The sequence below is a fragment of the Drosophila serrata genome, unplaced genomic scaffold, assembly GCF_035046125.1.
Source record: "Drosophila serrata isolate PLE 108 unplaced genomic scaffold, ASM3504612v1 contig_165, whole genome shotgun sequence".
Lineage (NCBI taxonomy): Eukaryota > Metazoa > Arthropoda > Insecta > Diptera > Drosophilidae > Drosophila > Drosophila serrata.
Genome location: NW_028257063.1, coordinates 701,998 through 720,683, shown reverse-complemented (window position 1 = coordinate 720,683; position 18,686 = coordinate 701,998). Strand labels below are relative to the sequence as shown.

General features: G+C 46.5%; 6 protein-coding genes across 9 annotated transcripts; 4 read left to right on the top strand and 2 right to left on the bottom strand.

The window, feature by feature from the left end:
- The first annotated feature begins 352 nt into the window (after positions 1-352).
- Positions 353-1,817, top strand: LOC110178239 (uncharacterized). The gene is made up of 2 exons (XM_020945290.2): positions 353-586; positions 644-1,817. The coding sequence occupies exons 1-2, from the start codon at positions 498-500 to the stop codon at positions 1,635-1,637; spliced, it is 1,083 nt and encodes a 360-aa protein (XP_020800949.2). The 5' UTR covers positions 353-497; the 3' UTR covers positions 1,638-1,817.
- AIMP1 (aaRS-interacting multifunctional protein 1) lies at positions 1,813-2,941 on the bottom strand. The gene is made up of 2 exons (XM_020945291.2): positions 2,740-2,941; positions 1,813-2,686 (listed from the first exon to the last, which is right to left on the bottom strand). The coding sequence occupies exons 1-2, from the start codon at positions 2,872-2,874 to the stop codon at positions 1,871-1,873; spliced, it is 951 nt and encodes a 316-aa protein (XP_020800950.2). The 5' UTR covers positions 2,875-2,941; the 3' UTR covers positions 1,813-1,870.
- On the bottom strand, positions 2,762-15,121 carry FANCI (Fanconi anemia complementation group I). Of its 3 annotated transcripts, none has more exons than XM_086826848.1 (14): positions 14,931-15,121; positions 14,419-14,873; positions 14,125-14,360; positions 13,954-14,063; positions 13,438-13,888; positions 13,294-13,382; positions 13,120-13,232; positions 12,790-13,055; positions 12,386-12,729; positions 11,975-12,321; positions 11,590-11,921; positions 10,771-11,536; positions 9,882-10,715; positions 2,762-3,028 (listed from the first exon to the last, which is right to left on the bottom strand). In XM_086826848.1, exons 1-14 carry the CDS (start codon positions 15,027-15,029, stop codon positions 2,935-2,937), a joined length of 4,536 nt encoding a protein of 1,511 aa, XP_086682974.1. In that variant the 5' UTR covers positions 15,030-15,121; the 3' UTR covers positions 2,762-2,934. The 3 variants fall into 3 exon arrangements, with proteins under 3 accessions (XP_086682974.1, XP_086682975.1, XP_020800988.2); XM_086826849.1 differs by having other exon boundaries at positions 2,921-3,032; XM_020945329.2 differs by lacking the exon at positions 2,762-3,028 and having other exon boundaries at positions 9,626-10,715.
- Positions 3,295-8,268, top strand: PAN2 (PAN2-PAN3 deadenylation complex catalytic subunit PAN2). Its single transcript, XM_020945289.2, has 15 exons — positions 3,295-3,513; positions 3,608-3,798; positions 3,858-4,027; positions 4,090-5,236; positions 5,304-5,418; positions 5,483-5,604; positions 5,663-5,762; positions 5,831-5,893; positions 5,954-6,252; positions 6,309-6,505; positions 6,563-6,922; positions 6,989-7,193; positions 7,252-7,463; positions 7,527-7,858; positions 7,915-8,268. Exons 1-15 carry the CDS (start codon positions 3,459-3,461, stop codon positions 8,079-8,081), a joined length of 3,735 nt encoding a protein of 1,244 aa, XP_020800948.1. The 5' UTR covers positions 3,295-3,458; the 3' UTR covers positions 8,082-8,268.
- BaraB (Baramicin B) lies at positions 8,526-9,790 on the top strand. 2 transcript variants are annotated; one of them, XM_086826852.1, is made up of 4 exons: positions 8,526-8,686; positions 8,754-8,968; positions 9,032-9,616; positions 9,686-9,790. In XM_086826852.1, exons 1-4 carry the CDS (start codon positions 8,635-8,637, stop codon positions 9,689-9,691), a joined length of 858 nt encoding a protein of 285 aa, XP_086682978.1. In that variant the 5' UTR covers positions 8,526-8,634; the 3' UTR covers positions 9,692-9,790. The 2 variants fall into 2 exon arrangements, with proteins under 2 accessions (XP_086682978.1, XP_086682977.1); XM_086826851.1 differs by having other exon boundaries at positions 8,754-9,616.
- A 302-nt stretch (positions 15,122-15,423) lies between the features above and the next one.
- On the top strand, positions 15,424-16,216 carry LOC110178347 (kunitz-type serine protease inhibitor bitisilin-1). Its single transcript, XM_020945465.2, has one exon. The coding sequence runs from the start codon at positions 15,551-15,553 to the stop codon at positions 15,896-15,898; it is 348 nt and encodes a 115-aa protein (XP_020801124.1). The 5' UTR covers positions 15,424-15,550; the 3' UTR covers positions 15,899-16,216.
- The last annotated feature ends 2,470 nt before the right edge of the window (positions 16,217-18,686 follow it).

Below are 18,686 nucleotides of genomic sequence, written 5' to 3'. Positions count from 1 at the left end.
GAAAGCTAAATCGACTCTGCTGTTGATGCTGATCAGGAATATAGTAATTTCAATTCGGAAAGCTTTCCCATGATAGTTTTTATGAGGTTAACAATTCCGCAATTTAAAATCTAAGAAATTCAACTTTTTTTTTTAATTTTGACGATGTAACCCTTTTTTTTAAATTTGAACATATTTGATAAAAAATATGATTGATATGATGAAAGATTCTTCTGCTCATGCTCATAATGAATATATATATATATATATATATATATATATATATTAAGCAGTCATTTCCGACCCCATAAATATATATATATATATATATATATATATATATATATATATATATATATATATTTATGGGGTCGGAAATGACTGCTTCACTGCATTTCGAACTACTACAAAGCTTGAGATTTAAAAGCATTACCTACTTATGTTTAATCTAAGCCATAAAATTGCAGCTTTAATTTTCAGGCCGTTATAATATATTTTTTAATGCAGTGTCACATTTAATGAATTTTTCCGAGTGTCATAACCGTATAGACAGCATTCGCTGCGCAGCGCCGACACACCCCGCCGCCTTCCATACACGTCAACTTTGGTCTGGAAAAATAAATAAAACAAATTCATAATAAAAACATTCCTTTTAACACAATAGTACTGAACACAAGATGAGCGATACAACGCCGGATTTGCAGCAGGAGCAGTCCACCAAGGAGGCGTACTTCGCCACCCTCGCGGAGTGGGCCAAACAGGCGTCGATTGCGCAGAACGCAATGTCCATGTTTCCCTACTATCTGCTGGCCAATTACCCACAGTTATTCCAGGGACAGACAGCTGGTCAGCCGCTCCCAGTGACCTTAGGCCAGCCCACGGCGACGACGCCTCTTTTCGCAGGACCGCCCATTCCCAATTCTGGGAGTCCTCCGCCGCCAGGGCAGCCAGGACCGCCACAGACCTTCAACCGCTTCCGGGTGCTCGACGAGGCGCAGCAACTGGAGACCATACAGCGAGTGGGCGGCTACGAGTACGTGGTGGCGCCCTTCTGGAAACGAGCAGTGGCGGAAACAATCGATGTCTTCATCCTGTTTATCCTGAAGATCATCATTACGTTCGGTGTGGTGAACCTGTTCGACCTGGACTTTGACAAGGAGGTGATGCGGCGAACGCTGGAAGAGGACGACCTGTTGATGAACTTCTTCGACATCTCGTTCGACTTCATCTCGATGTCTACCGACCTGCTGCTCATCGAGCTCCTGACCAAGCTCACGGTATGCTGCTACGAGGCGGTGTGGACCGCCTACTGCAACGGGGCCACGCCCGGCAAGTCGCTGATGAAGATTCGCATTCACTATGTGGAGGCTGTCATGCCGCTGCAGGCGCCCCCCCTGCCGCAGTTTGTTCTACAGCCGCAACGGGAGCCAATGCGTGCCTTGCTCTATCCGGCACAGACGCCCAGTCTGTTGCGGGCCTTCGCTCGTGCTCTGGCCAAGAATATGGTGATGACGCTGCTCTTTCCCATCTGCGTCGTGATGATCTTCTTCAAGAACAACCGTACCGCCTACGACATCATGACAAAGACGATAGTGGTGGAGACCAATTCGAATGCCGTGTTCCGGACCCAAGTTCCGCCACAACAGAGAAACCGCTAAGCTTGGACCAGACCGGTGTGGAATCAGCCAAATTGTTTAGTAATTTATACATTTGTAGTACTCTTTCCTAATTATATATACATATATATATATAAGTACATATGTATATGTTATTGTTAAAGCTAAATTTAATGTCGTTATGTACTGCTGTCCTGAGAAATAAAACTAAATCTCATAGAAGCTCTGAGTAATGCCTTGCAGGCAGTGATGATAGTTTTCGTTTATTGTCTCGCTCACTTTACATTGACGTTCTTGAGGGTTTGGGCAACAACGTTGCCCTTGCCGGGAACATGGAGAGCGGACCCCTTGTAGCAGGCTACCAGCTCCCCGTTCGTCTTTAGATCCGGAGCACACGCCTCGAAGACCTTTTTTTTGGGGTTGAGCTGGACGTCCGGCTGGCGCGGGTATCCCTCGCAGTGCACCAGATCGCCGGGAACAGCGCCGGCAGGAGGGCTGAGCACCTCCACTTTGTCCGGCGTCGAGGCGCACATCACCATGGCCTCCGAGGTGACGCCGCGCATCTTGGCCGGCTTCAGGTTGCACATGACCACCACGAGACGATTCTGCATCTCCTCCAGGGGCACAAACTTTACCAGACCCGACACCACAGTGCGCGGAGCAGCTTCTCCGCAGTCGATCTTCTCCAGATACAAGCTATCGGCGTCGGGATGGCGACCCACTTCCACGATCTTGCCCACACGCATATCGAGCCGTCCGACGTCTACCGGGGCCTCTGGAGCGGCAGCTGGCTTCTCGGCGGCCGGTTTCTTCTCCTTCACCTTCTTCTCCTTGGGCTCTTTGACCGTCTTGGACGCCGCCGCCTCAGCAGCGGCAGCTGGGGAAACTGCAGCTGTAGCCGGGGGAGCCTCAGAGGCGGCACTGGTGCAGAGTCCTCGGGATCCGGGCACCGGTATCTGCTTCTTGCCGTTCTTTAGCTCCAGCTTCACCAGCTGCGCCAAGGCGGCCTCCACCTCCCTAGCCAACAGAGCATTCTCCCTGGTGAGCTCTTGCTTCTGCCGCTCCACCAGCTGCTTCTGGATAGCATTGATCTGTGGCAAAGAGATGTTTACTTAAAGTTCGCTGTGAAATGGGGAAAACTTGCCTCGGATTCGATCGAGGTGATCAGTGCTTCCGCGCGTTTGTTGTTATCCGCAATCTTCTGCAGGTCAGACATTGTCTTGTAGCTTTTTCGGGAAAATTTTAATATTCTGATCGGGAATTTTCCAATTGCCAGCATGCTCCAAAATGGCAGCCGATTTCCAACACTGGCGTGTTTTTATACCATTTCAGAGCATTATCATTTTATTAGGAAGTTTGCAACGCAGTGATGGAGACATATCCGACCATATAAAGTATATATATTCTTGATCAGGATCAACAGCCGAGTCGATCTAGCTGCCATAGGAACCGTCGAAAAATGTTTACATAAAATATTACAACTTTTTCAGTTTTCAAAAGATATTTATCAAATTTGAGATAGAGCCATTTTATATTATTCTAAAATTTTGTGTAAAATTTTATGAAAATCGGACTACTATATCATATAGCTGTCACAGGTGAATTAAATGAGAGCAGCCATTACTTAATTGTTTTTAACATAAATATATATTAATAAAACTCTTTCAAGGGTATAAAAACTCCGGCGTGCCGAAGTTAGCTTTTTTCCTCCGTCATTCGGTCACACTGAAAATTTGACGTGAGGAGAAGCTGAAAGAAAAAACAGCTGGCGCGGGCGGCACAAAACAACACTCTGGCAATTTTGCAGTAAAATTTTGCGAAAATATACGATAAATTCGGAGCGAAGACTGTCCAGTGCCGCAGATGGATTACGTTTATTGCGGCACGGATCCGATCGGCGCCTCGGAGGACATTTTAAGTACGGCTCCGCCATGGGACTCCGCTGGCCCGCACACACACACACTCGCCGCTGAGCTTTCTCCTTTGTTTTGTGTTTACGTTTCTGCAAATAGGTGTATACGAGGCGGGATGGGCGCGCGGAAACGGACATTTCTCGCCCAGCTTCAATGGCTTCAATATCGGGACCACCGACCCGGACTATGTGGAATTGGTACCCGTTCTGGCCGATGGCGGGGACCAGTTCGGCGTCTCCAGCGTGGCATTCGACGACTACGAAGAGCTGCTGTGGATGGGCAACCAGGGGGTGTGTGCACCAAGTCTATGTTAGTCTCTTCTAGTGCAATTCTCGTCTCCTTTTCCCAGGGCCATGTTACCTCCTACTACACGAGCTCGATGCAGAAGTACACCTCGTTTCAGGTGCACGCCAGCGACATTGTCCGCCAGATCACTACCCTGGACTCGGGAGTGCTGGTGCTCACCCAGACCTCGCTGCGTCACCAAATCCGCCGGGGTCTGCCCAAGTTCACGCATAAGTAAACCTTCGTCATTCGCTTGGCTTGCTTCCATTCTTATGGCACTTCTCGTATCTTGACAGATCTAACAACATGAGGGAAATGGTGTGCATGCTGCAGCTTTCGCCACATCGCCTGGTCATGGCCGGGCTCCAGGAGGACCTCATCGACTTCGATATGCGCTCGCTGAAGGAAACCCGGCTAGAGCATCTGGGTGCCGCCGGTTGCACGGTGCTGCGAAAGAACTCGCGCTTTCTGTTTGCCGGCGACCAGTTTGGAACGGTGACTTTGCGCGACCTGAACAGCCTGAGTGTCCAGCACACGATCAAAACGCACACCAATGTCCTCTCCGATTTCAGCGTCCAAGGCAACCTGCTGATTTCGTGCGGCTACAGTGGGCGGCAGAACAGCCTTACCGCTGACCGATTCCTCATGGTTTACGACTTGAGAATGCTGCGCCCAATCTCCCCCATTCAGATGATGATCGATCCGCAGATGCTGAAGTTCCTGCCCTCGCTCACTTCGCGGTTGGCCGTAGTCTCCAGCTACGGCCAGATCCAGTTGGTGGACACCGTAGAGCTGAGCGAGCCGCGCGTCTCAATGTATCAGATCAACACCAATGGCAGCCAGTGCCTTAGCTTCGACATCAGCTCCTCCTCTCAGGCAATGGCATTTGGCGACCAATCCGGACACATCAATATGATTGCCGCGGTGCAGACGCCGCAGCCGCAATTCAATCCCTTCTCGCGAAACACGGAATTTGCGGACGTTGTGCCACAGCTACCAATAGTATCCATAACGGACACGAACTTCCCAATATCGTCGGTCATGCTGCCGCACTTGACGACAGGCACGCAGTGGTTCTCGGACTGGCCGGAGGAGCTGCTTCACTACAGCTACCACAGGCCCAAGACCATCGATCCCGAGGTACTGAACAATATGAAAATGCAAGGACCCATCGGCTATTCGCCGAATCCACGCAACGCACGTCGCAATCAGATTCCGTACATCATCGAGCAAGGCGGCGCAAATATGGCGAACGGCAATGGAGCGGCTGCCGTGGCAAAGACGGAGAACGGCGTCAAGATCATTCCAAGGCGGTATCGCAAGGTGGAGCTGAAGTACACAAAGCTGGGCACTCAGGACTTTGACTTTGAGCAGCATAACCAGACGTGCTTTGCCGGGCTGGAGGCCACATTGCCCAACTCCTATTGCAATGCCATGCTGCAGGTTTGATTATTTCATATTCTTATTCATCTTTAAGTAATGTAAATAATGAATTTCCTGTCCCCATTAGATCTTATACTTTACAGAGCCTTTGCGAGCCAAGTTGATGGAGCACTCGTGCAGCAAAGAATTTTGCCTGTCCTGTGAGCTGGGCTTTCTCTTCCACATGCTGGACAAAAGTAGCGGTGGGTCCATCTACATGGTAACTTGGCTGCTGTAAAGTACATCTGATGCTCTCGTCTTTTGCAGCTTCATCGCCCTGCCAGGCTAGCAATTTCCTGCGCTCTTTTCGCACAGTGCCGGAGGCCTCAGCATTGGGCTTGATACTGACGGATCGCTCCTCCAACGTCAACCTTATCACACTTATTCAGGCAAGTAAAGGGTTAGATTGGCTTTATTAACATGTAATATATATATGCACATTCTCAGAACTGGAACCGATTCATTCTGCATCAAATGCATTACGAAATCTTCGATTCCAGCAAGAACTCCTCTGCGTCAAGCGGATCCGTGCAAACAACTACAGCTGGTAACCACCTGAAATTAATTTTTTGATAAGAAACTCACACTGACCCATGTACCTTCGTTTATGCTTAGCTGAAAACCCGAGCCCGGCATCCGAAACAAGTGGATCGTCGGACTTGTACGAGTCTATTTGTGGTAAGTAATGGCTTGAAAAGGTCTCTCCCAGGCTACCTTTTTTGTTCCATCCGCCAACAGATGATAATTCGAAAGAAGACGCGGATCTCGAACGCAGCAAAATAAACGCCGAAACAGAAATCAGTAAGATCTTTGGCACCAAGCAGATATGTGTCAATCGCTGCATTAAATGCCAGGCTGAGAAATCAAAGGAAACCATCCAGCTGGCCTGTAACCTGTCGTATCCCACCAACGTCAAGGATAGCGAGCAGTATTTTCACTTTGGCACCATTCTAAAGCGCTCCCTCAGTTCGGAGAAGAGCATTCAGGCCTTTTGCGAGAACTGCAAGAAGTTTTCCCCCACTAACCAGAGCGTGAAGGTGAGCCAGCTTATCCTTCTTTTATATTATGAGTTAAAAAGTTACCTTTATTCCAGGTCACATCTCTGCCGCATACTCTGGCCATTAACTGCGGCCTTAACAATGAGAAAGACATTAGCTTCCTGAAGCGCCAGCTCAATCGGTGCAGCGAGAAGCCCTCAGCCGAAGCAGCAGCTTCCTTGAGCACCAGCAAACCCTGCCGCTATGGAGCTAACTGTTCACGTAGCGACTGTCACTTCATGCATCCCGATCGGTTAGTAACATTTTTTCTATTTTTCTATACCGAGCTTGTAACGAACAGTTCTTGCAGAAAGTCACCATCGCACACCAGCACCCAATCGGCAGGCAACGCCAACAGCTCACCCAATGGACGGCAGAAGTCCTGGTTTCCCTTGACCTTCACCATGGATATCAACGAGCAAGGGGAACTGCAGGTACAAACTCAATCGGATAAATCTGAACAGCAGGAGGAGGAGGCTGAGAAATTGTCACCCAAGGCCAGCGACAATGAACGCATGTACGCTCTTCACGCGGTGGTCTGCCAAGTTGATGACGGCACTCAAAAGAACCTGGTTTCTCTGATCAACGTCCACCGTCAATATCATACCATGAAGTTGGCCGAATCCCCTGAGGATCTCCAGCATCAATGGTACATTTTCAACGATTTCAGGTGGGTTGTACCGTATACAATCAGGTTTATATTACTTTTAAAACAAATTTTGTATGCTTTTATTAGCATTTCTCCCGTGTCGCCACAAGAGTCGGTGTGGTTCACTCTAGATTGGAAGATGCCCTGCGTCTTGTTCTACAAGAGCGTCGAGGATGACTTGGAGACTGCAAGCACTTCCAGCTCCACTGTCACAGACAGTGACGAGCCGGCCATACCATCAGAGAGCAGCTGCGGCGATTCGCCAACCAACCTTACTAATCCTTTCCTAGAGGTGCGTTTGCCTAGAATTTCTCCCCGTGGAGACCTAATCGTTGTTTGCTTGTTGTCAGGACATGGGCGGTCCCATACCAGGCAACCTGAGTACGGACGCCACCCTGAAGCCACTGCAAGAGAACGAGATGCCGCAGTCCGGTGACCTGGTCGCAATGGATGCTGAATTCGTTACCTTGAATCCTGAGGAGAACGAGATTCGTCCGGATGGCAAGACGGCGACCATTAAGCCCTGTCACATGAGTGTGGCACGCATCTCCTGTATTCGGGGGTAACGCTTCAACCCACACTGCTGTTCCAATAAAATTCTTTGTTGACATAAGTGTAATTACAGACAAGGCACGGATGAGGGAGTTCCATTCATGGACGACTACATCTCCACACAGGAGAAAGTGGTGGACTATCTAACACAGTTTTCGGGCATCAAGCCCGGTGACTTGGACGCCAACTTCAGCAAGAAGCGATTGACGGCCCTCAAATACTCGTACCAGAAGCTTAAGTATCTGGTCGATGTCGGCGTCATTTTTGTCGGACACGGTCTCAAAAACGACTTTAGGGTCATAAACATCTATGTGCCGTCGGAGCAGATAATCGACACGGTGCACCTATTCCATTTGCCCCACCATCGAATGGTGTCGCTTAGATTCCTGGCCTGGCACTTTTTGGGTTTGTACTTTCTAGTTTTTTATCGATTTACGAATCAAAACTTCCCCTAAATCCAGGGTCCAAGATCCAGTCCGAGACACATGACTCCATCGAGGATGCACGCACTACCCTGCAGCTCTACAAACACTATTTGCAGCTGCAGGCAGAAAAGAAGTTCACCAACGCACTCAAGAACCTGTACGAGCGGGGCAAGCAGTTGCAGTGGAAGGTGCCGGAGGACTAGCTCCTATCTCCTGCGAAGCCAAATGTCAGTACAAACGCTACACCGACCCGACACCAAGCCCGACATTACTTTTTATTTAATGTTAATGTTTCAATGTGTTTATCTTTTTCTATCGAGCCCTGGTCTTTGTCTATCTTTATAAAAAACAAAAGGAAATAAACTAAACAATACAAAGGAAATCATAAAATTATGTCGTATCACAAGTGTTGATTGCGTGTTTTAGTAATTTGTTTGTGAGATAGATAAGCTTTGATATTGTTTACAAAATGCACAATCAGGTTTGGTAGACAAAGCAGCCCGTGCGATGCGTTTAATGATCAGCATCGGTGATTGCTTTGGGGTCAATATGTTCGATCGGTTTGTGGAATTCCCGCTCGTATTCCCTTATCATTCCCGATTCCGAGAGGGTGCGGTGACGTTTGGGAATTTTTCAGAAGCTGTCGCTAATTTGTGAATGTGTACCTGATCTTGGACTACTGCGCAGCTACTTATAAATACCGTGAGCAAGTCAAGCCAGTTAGTTATAGCTCAGCTTCAGAACACACTGGTCGTAATGCATATTTTTGGACTACTCGTGGCGATCGTTTGCGGTCTACTCTGCGTCGGTTAGCAACCCCATTCATGGCCACTCCGCAGCACAGAATAATCTCAGATTTATTATTCCCACGGCAGCTGCCGATCCCCAGCACACATACGATGGCCGGAATGGACCCCACGTCTTTGGCACGCCGGGCAATCAAGTCTACATACGAGGACAGAACGATGGCGCGTACACTGTGCCCGGAGTGGCCGGCCAGTTCCAGCACTCATCGGCGCCCAAGGAACACGTCTACACGGACGAACTAGGCAACACCTATGTAAATCATAGGAAGGCTGGACGACCAGGTAGTGTTAAGGGATATACAAATCTAACGAACTCTTTTGTAATCTCATGCTATCCTATGCTGTATGGTTCCCATACAATCAGCGGTCCTGGTCTTGTCGCTGTAAATCCCTCTTCGTCCTATCCCGTAGCTGCCGGTGGCCCTGCTCTACGTAGACCACGTAGCCCCCAGCTTCATGTGGAGAGGCCTGGTCGCACGGTTGATTACGGCAACGGTGGATTTGTGGTTCAAAGGCAGAGCCGCAGCCCCCAGTTCCATGTGGAGCGACCTGGTCGCACTGTGGACTACGGAAACGGTGGATTTGTGGTTCAAAGGCAGAGGCGCAGCCCTCAGTTCCATGTGGAGCGTCCTGGTCGTACTGTCGATGTCGGTTCAGGAGGATTTGTGGTCCAAAGGGAGCGCCGCAGCCCCCAGTTCCACGTGGAGCGTCCTGGTCGCACTGTGGACTATGGCAACGGAGGATTTGTGGTGCAGAGGAGCAGTCGCAGCATTAATGATGCCCGCGTGCAGGGTGAGAATTTTGTGGCTCGTGACGATCAAGCTGGCGTGTGGAATGACAACGTTTCGGAGTGGAAGCGACCGGACGGACGAACAGTTTCCGTGGACAGCAATGGAAATGTCCATGTCTCTGGCCATGGACATGATCAAGTTGTAAGTATATACATATATATATATTTATATTTATTGCAATATTTGGCAACTAATACCTTTTTTTTGCAGTGGTAGAATGTGTACGATGCGAGATATTATTTATCAGCCCCTAAAATGGCTAAAAAAACCTTTGACATGAATTTGAAATTAAAATAAATCAATTTTTTATACATAGTGGATTTGTGTATGAGAATTTAGAACTCTTGTATGAAATGCAATTTACAAGAAGATAAAATAACAAAAAACCTTTTTAAATTGAACTCACATCTTCCCCGAGCGCCCAAGTCCTAGTCGTCGGCTGATTCGAGGCTTATCTTTAGTTTCGCGTTTTTCCGGCTTTGAGACTTCTGTGATTTCCTTTGCCCTTTGGTTTTCCTCTTTCTTTTCTGCAAATCTCTTGGGCCTCTTATTCTCGTCTGATGCGGCCTGAGCTGCTTTTTTGACCTGTTTATTTGAATCCGTTTTCAGGTTCTTAGTTTTTGAGCTATCTGGATGCGTCTTTGCATTAGATTCTTGTTTTTCACTGGTGGGCTTGCGGCCTCTTTTCCGTTTTGGTTGAGTATCCTCCGACTCACTACTGGGTGCACGTCTACGGCGCTGCGTCTTTTTTTCCACTACTACTGGCTCTTCAACGTCCTCAGGCTCCACTTCCGATTCGGCCTCCGCCTCACTCTCATCTGCCGGGTAGGTGGTGGACTGGGCATCCTCCTCTACTTCATCCTCCTGATCCTCCGCGTTGCTATCCTCTTCGGATATATTACGGCCATCCGATAAACTACGCTCTATGGCCGCCTTCAAATCGGTCGACTTGATATCAAAGTCACGCATAGTGCCCAAGTGCAAGTAGTCTGTCAGCCTGTTCTGGGTCTTGGTCTTCTTGGACAGCAGGATAATGTGCTTGTTGAAGTCCTCGATGACCATAATGACTTTGGGAATCAGCCTTGTCTCCCGGAGGATCTTGGCTCGCTCGGCCTGGACCTTGCGCTTCTTAATATGCTGTTGCGCTTCCTCATCCAGGGTGTTCGCTTCGATATAGGTTATGAGCTCGTAAACATTGGCCGGCAGTTGTTTCCCCACGTCCCTAAGAAGCAGCTCAAATCTGTCAATCAAAGGTATGAATTAATGAACCCTTTTAGAGTAAAGCTTTAACTTACTTGGTGCTACGAATATTTTCCACGCTTCCATCGGACGAGAAGCAGGATATGTAGTGCTTGGCCAGGTTTTTCAGGCACGTATAGTGCTGGATCAGCAGCTTCATTAGACCGTCCATGGAGGAACCCAGCGGAATGCAGAGGTGCGTAAGCCACATAAGAGTCCGCGAGATGTGGATTATCTGAGTGCAAATGGAACGGTCCATGGCATCTAGGTTACCTCGCCAGTATATCTGATCCGTTTCGGGAACTATCTGGCATTTGTAGTTCAAATTATTGGCCTTGGTAACGAAATAATCCACATCCGTCAGCTGCTTCTGTACAGCTGCGTAGAGGTGCTGCAGACAGCTCTCGGCTGTCACGGTACTTATAGATTTCAAACTCAGCTCCATGGAATCCAAGGCCAAATTGTCATTTTGGGTGCCAAGCACAAGTCCCAATTGCCTGGCAATACTCTCAAAGAATGGGCCCGAATGCGTTTTCTGGCGCTGGGTAAATAGCATTCGGTGTACAAGGCCCATCTCGCCATTTAGGATCTCGTATTTGCTGCAAAAGCGCAACAGCCAAGTGTACGACTCGGTGGCTGCCCGCTCTCCGAATTCAATGTGATCCAGAAGAATTTCTAAAGCTTCCAAAAGGTAAACTGGCACTTTGGCTACGGACTCATCGTTGCATATGGCTTCATCGCTGCCATACTCCGTCATAAACTCATCCAAGACATCCTGAACAATATAGGTGACTTCCTTGCCTTTGTTTAAGGATGCCATATCTGAAATTTATTCTATTTAGGCTATGTTCAAGTTAACTTTAGGTGTGTATTACCAAATACCCTGACGAATTCCTGGAACTTCTTCGGATAAACCTGATGGGCTGTCCTAAGACACTCAGCAAAGCATTTAGCGGCCAAGGCGGAGCTGGCCATATCGAATTCTCGCCACAACTGGGGCAGCCGACGAATGCAACGCTCGTATATGATCTTGGTGATGTCTGCTAGTTGCTTAAAGGTCCGCTTGCTGTAGCTAAGTTGTTTATAGTCCGGTTCTTGGCGTATGCCCTCCAGTCTTTGTGCAGTAGTACTAATAGTGTAACGCACGAGAGGCTGATTTGAACGCAAGAGAGTGGTCCTCTCGGGTGAAGCAAAGGCCACAACGTCACTGTAATATTTGCCTAAAATATAATCTTTAAGGACATTATAGTAGTGACTCACTCCAGCAATAGATGTAGCAGTTTCTCCAGTATAGCCAAGTCCCAAATGTTCTCCGGCTGCGTGCACATGCTCCTCACTGGGACCCCGTTCATGGTCAGATTAAAGGTGTTAGATCGCGAAGTATTGTTGGCCGCTTGCTTGGCTGATTGCTTCAAACTCTTCTTTGAGGCACCTGCCAGGGTTTTGAGATTCTCCAAGAGCTTCACATGCTGATTGAATAAAGGCAGAATCTGGGACACAGCATCGTTTTGCGGTTTAGACCGAAGCAACAAGTGGGAAATAAGTCCTTCGATGATATTTAGTTGCTGCAGCACCAAAGCGCACTTAAGGTGTGTGGCTGGGGGCGCCTAAAAAGACGAGTAATCCATTATTATTAGAGCTAATTTATAAACGAATCTATATATCACATACAATGTCCTCCAAGGGTAATCTATTGGCCGTCATTCGTTGCTCACAAAGATTCATAAGACGATTCATCTCCCGTGTGTCGTAGCCCGTTGGCGCTCGCTCAAAGATGGATAAACAGTTGGCCACAAACTGGATCAGCCGGCCAAGGTTATCGTTGAGCTGAATCTCCATATGTTGTTCATCAATGGCAGTGGCCAACTGGTCGTAGCGAATGCGAAAAACTGTGTCCAAATCATCACCAGCATCTTCAGCAGCTGGCGTTTCAAAGAAGCTCCGAAAGTGCCAATCGATGACCTGTAGGACGTGGGGCACCAGTTTGGCATTCAGCTCCACGGCCCTCTGGAGATCTATATATATGAATTGTGCATCAAAATATGATTGGTGAAAAGATATATTCTCTAACTTACTCTCATAGAGGGTACAACGAATATCGAACTGCTGCTGTAAGCAATTTCGTAACATTCCGATTATCTCCAGAGTCAACATGTCAAAGTTACGCTGCGGATTGCTACGACTTCCCAGCGTGTTCTGGGTCATCATGGAGTAACCAGAAATACTGTGCTGCGTGCAGAAGCTGGTGGCACTGGAGGTCTGACGCACAGCATTGCTGTTGTTGAGCTGCTTTAGGATCATGCAGAAGCCATAAATGGCCATTCGACGTTTTTGAATGCCGCTAAAAAAAAAAAAAAAAAAATTGAAACACTTCTTAATAGATTTTACTAGGACTTTGCACCCACCTTGAGCTCATGGACTTGCAAAGAACATCAATCAAAGCATCGCGAACGCGATTAGATATTTTTAAGAGGGGCAGAATAAAGTTCATCATCCGCATGGCTTGCTCACCAGAAAGCTGAGGAAAAGTAACAATAGCTATAGGTTCCTGCATACCAATATTCCTTTATCCGACTTACCCATTGCATGTGCTCCATAACATTTTGAATGGTCTTTATACACTCCGAGACGGTGTACGTATCTGCCACGCTCAGTAGGGTGAGACATTCTGTAATAGTCACTCATTTTAATCAGTTATTAAATAAATAACAAGGGTTACTAACCCGAGAACTGATTTTGATCCTGGTATACAATCATCCATTCAGAAATTAACTTGATTATTCCCTGACCAAAAATGAAGCGCTTCCGTATGAATTTCGTTAAAAATGTAATGGACAAGGTGTGCATCTTGGGCGAATGAGATTTAAGCAAATAGAATATCAAGTGAACCAGGCCGGGTGTGATCACATCCTTGCCATCTTTGTTCTGATCTATCAGCACCGCAAAAACCTGTTGCAGATCAACCTGTTTACGCTGCAAAGTATCTCGATACCACACGGAATAGTCAGCCAAGGTGCGTTCTTCTTCGTTATTTTTTATAACATTACGCAAAAAGGGCAGCAGAATGGAGTGAGAGGTGCGTGCGGACTCCGGATCGCGATTTATTGTCGTCATGGATATAATGGCGCTGAGCATAAAAGGAGTAAGTACCACATCGGGCATGTGCTGGAAGTTCTAAAAAGTACACAGTATTTGTTATTTAAATCGTCGATAGATACTCTTAAATTTGGATAGCTTACTCTCAGCATTATGGCCAAGTGTTTCTCTGTTAACTTGTACATAGTACAGTAGTTTAAATGATGTAGTATAGTCTCCTCCGCCTCCCGAAGTTCCTTGTCCGAATAGGAGTCTACCGGAAGTTATTTTAGTAATATAAAACCATAAATAAATGCCACAGAAGTGTGACCCACCAATGCTGTCCAGGTTTGTGGAGTTACTGCACATATCCGAGAACAGGCGCTTGTAAAAATTGCGATGAAAGTACTTCTCCAGTGCCAGCAAAGGAATAATCAACTGAGAGGCAGTAGTGCACATGGAAAAGAGCTGGAAGCACAAAGCAGGCAGCTCCATGGGAGACAACTCCTGCAGGGCCCCAGAAAACTTGTTCAGCACAGTCACGACCTCGGCGTTGCTCAGGTTCATATTCCTAACATAAAGAGTTTCGTTAACTAAGTTGGGATGCAAACAAGAGCCACATAACCCACTTGAACATATCGGCAATAGGAGTGAGTATCGTTGATGGCCATTGCATGGTCGAAATACTTCGAACTGTAGCCTTCCTGTACTCATCTCCTTCAACATATATTCCGTTTAGAAGGAACCGCGGCCTGGCCGACAGCAAGGAGAGGGCATCTGGAAGCAGGTCCTTCCAGCCCACGCACTTGGCGTCTCCCAGACGCAACCCGTCAATACAATGCTCCACGATCCAGGCCAGCTGGTCGGATGAGAAGGTGACAAGGTCCTGGGACAGGCGCGTGATCAGATCGAAGGTCTGTTTGTAGCTGAGCTCCATGCTCCGCAGTCCGTCCATAAAACTGCGCACGCAGGCGAATCGCTTCTCTCGTGCCTCCTGACTGTCTGGATTGAAGCCCAGGAGAAAGTAGTTCCAATACGTTATTCCCTCGCTGCGGCACATTGTTGCACATAGAGTGTCAGTCAGCTAAAAAACAAATTAACTTTGCTATTTTTCAGACGCCTCAACTTCAGGGACTCTTACCTCCTTGATGGGCTTGTTTTGAATCAGCAACTCCAGCTCACTTTGACGGCCCTTCTCTCCAAGATTTCGCATCCACGATAGAAGCGAGTCACGCGACATGGTTTACGTTTAATTATTAATTTTAGTAGATTTAAACAATTCGGCGCCAGATTTCACAATAACATAAAAATAGAGATGTGCATATGAAAAAAGTTATCGATAAGTTTAAAGATCGGTAATCGATAGCAGCACAGAGTCTGGCGGGAATATTAAATATAAACATATTTTATGTTGATAAATGGATTATTTTACACATATTGTTTATATCTTGCTCAAGTTTTGGATATATGTATGGAACCATATTAGCGGAATGATTTAAAGCTAGCAATATGCTGATCCAGAACGCGATTAAAGAGAGACTTAAGAGCATTAAAAACAAGCTGAAAGCTTCGCTTGGAGCTCTTAAATGGGAGTTTGCCCCCCTCGGACTACGGATCTGCGCGCCATCGGGCACGTCACTGGCCATATAAAACCAAAAGCTGAACCTGCAGAGACAACAGTTGCGTGCCGCAAGTAGCCAGGTGAACACAAGTGAAAGATATCTGTGAAATAGTTAACAATAAAGCAAAAACTCATACAAAATGTGCGACCAATTGAGAGGACTCATAGTGGGAAGTGTGGCAGTCGCATTATTGCTCCTCCTGCTTGCTGGAAGCGGCGAGGCCAGACCCATGGACCTGTACGACGATGTGAGCGACTTCTTTGACGCCATTTCGCTGGATGATGTGGCCAACACTGGACGGAACACCCATCCGGAGCAGTTCTGCCTGATGCCGGCACGCAAGGGCGTCTGCCGGGCCCTGATCCCACGCTGGCGCTACGATCCGGAGCAGAAGAAGTGCGTCGAGTTTAAGTTTGGTGGCTGCGATGGCAACGAGAACAACTTCCCCAGCTACAAGGACTGCATGTCCACCTGCGAGGGCATGTAGAGGGCCGATCGGCGGCATCCGGTGGCCGGTGTGTGTTGCCAAAGGCGCGCCTGCTTCCCCCTCGACCTGCGCAAAGTAGCGAACCAAAGGCAGCAGCATATACTGTACTTAACTTTAAACTTCACGCACATCACAAATCCAAGCGATTAACTGTTCTCTTTTCTACCTAATATTTATGTAGTTTCTCTGTCATTTATCCCATTTATTATATACTTTTTTGCGGTGTCCAACACCCCCGAGCGATCCATCTAGAGCTTAAGTTATTGTGATAAAATATTTGTATAAAATAAAGAATTTTATAAAACATGAAACTATAAACAAGTATTTTTCTCAAGCAAAACAGTTATATATTTTTGTAATGCAGAAGTAACAGATATTAATTTTAATTGGTCTAGCTGAAAATAAATTTTATTCGTGCTTTATGTTTATACTGAAGAGGGAGAAGTGTCTCGTATACCCAAGCTAGCTTCATGTTTTCCTTCATTTCTATAAATAAATAAATATTTGCAAAATATTTTAATAGCTATCGGAAATAAGCTGAAGTTGTATTTGTTTAATTAATTACGTATCATGGTTTAAAGGCTTTCCTATAGCTAAATATAGAAAATTTAAATAAATTAGACATTTCAATTCTTCCAAAATGTGTGTCAAAACAACTAGTTTCTAGACAGTTCTAGCAGCTTCAAATGTTTGTTGATAACCGCGTAAACTATTATAAGTTAAGCTTAAGACAGACGCCGATCGGCAACTGGTTCAATGAATATTTATAAACAAAGTTTTGAGACATTGCTCATTGGTTACCTAAACATAAGCGAAAACTACACATTTCGGCGGCCTCAAAAAGTACAAGAGATCGTACTCTTGGCGCAATTGCCAGAGGCGGCTCAACTTTCATAGATTTCACTTGGAAATGGCCCAAAGCCAGCTCTCAATGCAAAACTAGCCCCCATTCATGCGATCGATCGATCGATCGAGCAAACAAGATCACATACATAGCTAGCAAAGGTCAAATACGGACGGATGAGTGGACCACGATCACGTCAATGGGTGGTGGTGGTGCCTAGGTGGGTCTAGGCAAACCACTACGTCAGCGGTAAAAATACGCACGGATACGGTTCGGAGTCGGACTTGGACAGATGGACTTGGACAAACAAACCGGTGAGAAACCGAAAACGAAACCGAAACCGAATCCGAGCCAAAGCCGAAGCAAGTAAACATAAACAATTGAAAGGTGCGAATTTATGCTAAGCCGGATTGGCAATAAACCAGACGAAATAAGGAAAGAAATAACAAGAAATCTAATTCAGTCGATACTCGGCCATTCGCAGGTCGCTCAAGCGAAACTTCGCCGAGGGCCAAAGCTCGCCCGACTTGTGGGTATGGGCATCGATCTGGGCTCGGTCTGGGCACTGGGCCAAATTTCCAAGATTATTGTTGTGCGGGCCCAAGAGCCCGCGTTCGTATTAATAGTAAATGGGTTCGTAAACAAACAGCAACCATCCGTTCCATCTATACATCTATTGGTTGGATCAATGACCTGAAGCAGCTTGCCAAAACAAAATGCGAAAATGCGGGCCGTGCCAAGCTGAATGGAGTTCCACCATGTCTTGTTGCTTGCAACATCTCCACCGGCAAACTGGTCCTGGACCGGCTTCCAGCTCCATTCAAGCCTTTGGCCAGTGCCCAAGGAATTTGGCACACACACAAATAAGTTGGCCAAAAGCCGTTCCAATTTTCTGATTATCCAAAAACTAGAAACTCATTTCAAATAATTGACCTACTTCTCAGTCTTGGGATATGATTTTGTCTATTTCATTATGGAACCAATTAATAAATGGGTCAAAATGGGGTATTTTACTAATTACTATATTAAGTTAAAAATCAGTAAGAACCATTTTAAAAGGGTGAAGCTATTGATTATGTAAAAAAAATAGTAATAATACTATATAAATTATACAACATTAATGTTACAACTTACAATGCCATAATTAATATGTATATCTTTTACCAATTCACAATAATAATTTACCCAACAAATCAAACTCCTCAGAAGGGGAAGCAGGGGGCTTTTATCTAATTGGACTTGGGCAATGGCTTTTGGAGTTTTCTTTGCCACTTATCGAAGCCACAAAGCTTCTGGCAAATTCTGGCCAATTGGGCAATGGCAATGCAATGCAACAACATCCAACCAACAAGTGGCTCACAGAGTGCAGCTATAAAGTCAATAAACCTTTTTAACCTGCATAGCTGCCAGTGGCCAGCACAACAATTGCAACAAAAGGCAGCCAGCATGGTAAAATAATCATGAGAGGCAAAGTGAGAGAGAAGCAAAGAAATTTCAAATATCTATGCTGTTTTTGTTAATTTTTTTGCAGGCTTAAACTAATTGAAATGCACTAAGCGCACAGCGGGCGGGCAGCGACACGCCATGGAAAACTCACAAATAACAAATTTTCCGGCTTTCGGAGGCTATAAAACAAATGCAATTTTTATCTATACTTATTTTTTTATTGCAATTGTTTACTATGCGTATTTTTCCCGCCGTTTCAAACTTGCCTATTTGCGACACGTACGCTGCTCTGGGCCTGACAAAAGTGCAGTAGCCACATGAGTCGGCCGACCACAATTTGCCGCCTCCCCCTTCGGCCCACCCCTTTTGCCATTAACAGCCTAAAGTCAACGAACTTTAGTGTAAGCAGTCAGTAAAAGTCGGTTCTTTGCTTTTCTCGTTCGCCGGTGAGACTGACGCTGGTGTTGGTGGGAAAAATACATTGTAATTTTAGTAAAT

Coding starts and splice junctions, on each gene's coding strand:
- LOC110178239 (XM_020945290.2), top strand. CDS start 498: ATGAATTTTTCCGAGTGTCATAACCGTATAGACAGCATTCGCTGCGCA. Junction 587..643: donor TTCCATACACGTCAACTTTG/GTCTGGAAAAAT, acceptor TTAACACAATAG/TACTGAACACAAGATGAGCG.
- AIMP1 (XM_020945291.2), bottom strand. CDS start 2,874: ATGCTGGCAATTGGAAAATTCCCGATCAGAATATTAAAATTTTCCCGA. Junction 2,687..2,739: donor TCACCTCGATCGAATCCGAG/GCAAGTTTTCCC, acceptor TCTTTGCCACAG/ATCAATGCTATCCAGAAGCA.
- PAN2 (XM_020945289.2), top strand. CDS start 3,459: ATGGATTACGTTTATTGCGGCACGGATCCGATCGGCGCCTCGGAGGAC. Junction 7,194..7,251: donor TTACTAATCCTTTCCTAGAG/GTGCGTTTGCCT, acceptor GCTTGTTGTCAG/GACATGGGCGGTCCCATACC. Junction 7,464..7,526: donor CGCATCTCCTGTATTCGGGG/GTAACGCTTCAA, acceptor GTGTAATTACAG/ACAAGGCACGGATGAGGGAG.
- BaraB (XM_086826851.1), top strand. CDS start 8,635: ATGCATATTTTTGGACTACTCGTGGCGATCGTTTGCGGTCTACTCTGC. Junction 8,687..8,753: donor TTGCGGTCTACTCTGCGTCG/GTTAGCAACCCC, acceptor TTCCCACGGCAG/CTGCCGATCCCCAGCACACA.
- FANCI (XM_086826848.1), bottom strand. CDS start 15,029: ATGTCGCGTGACTCGCTTCTATCGTGGATGCGAAATCTTGGAGAGAAG. Junction 14,874..14,930: donor AAAACAAGCCCATCAAGGAG/GTAAGAGTCCCT, acceptor TTTGTTTTTTAG/CTGACTGACACTCTATGTGC. Junction 14,064..14,124: donor CACAAACCTGGACAGCATTG/GTGGGTCACACT, acceptor AACTTCCGGTAG/ACTCCTATTCGGACAAGGAA.
- LOC110178347 (XM_020945465.2), top strand. CDS start 15,551: ATGTGCGACCAATTGAGAGGACTCATAGTGGGAAGTGTGGCAGTCGCA.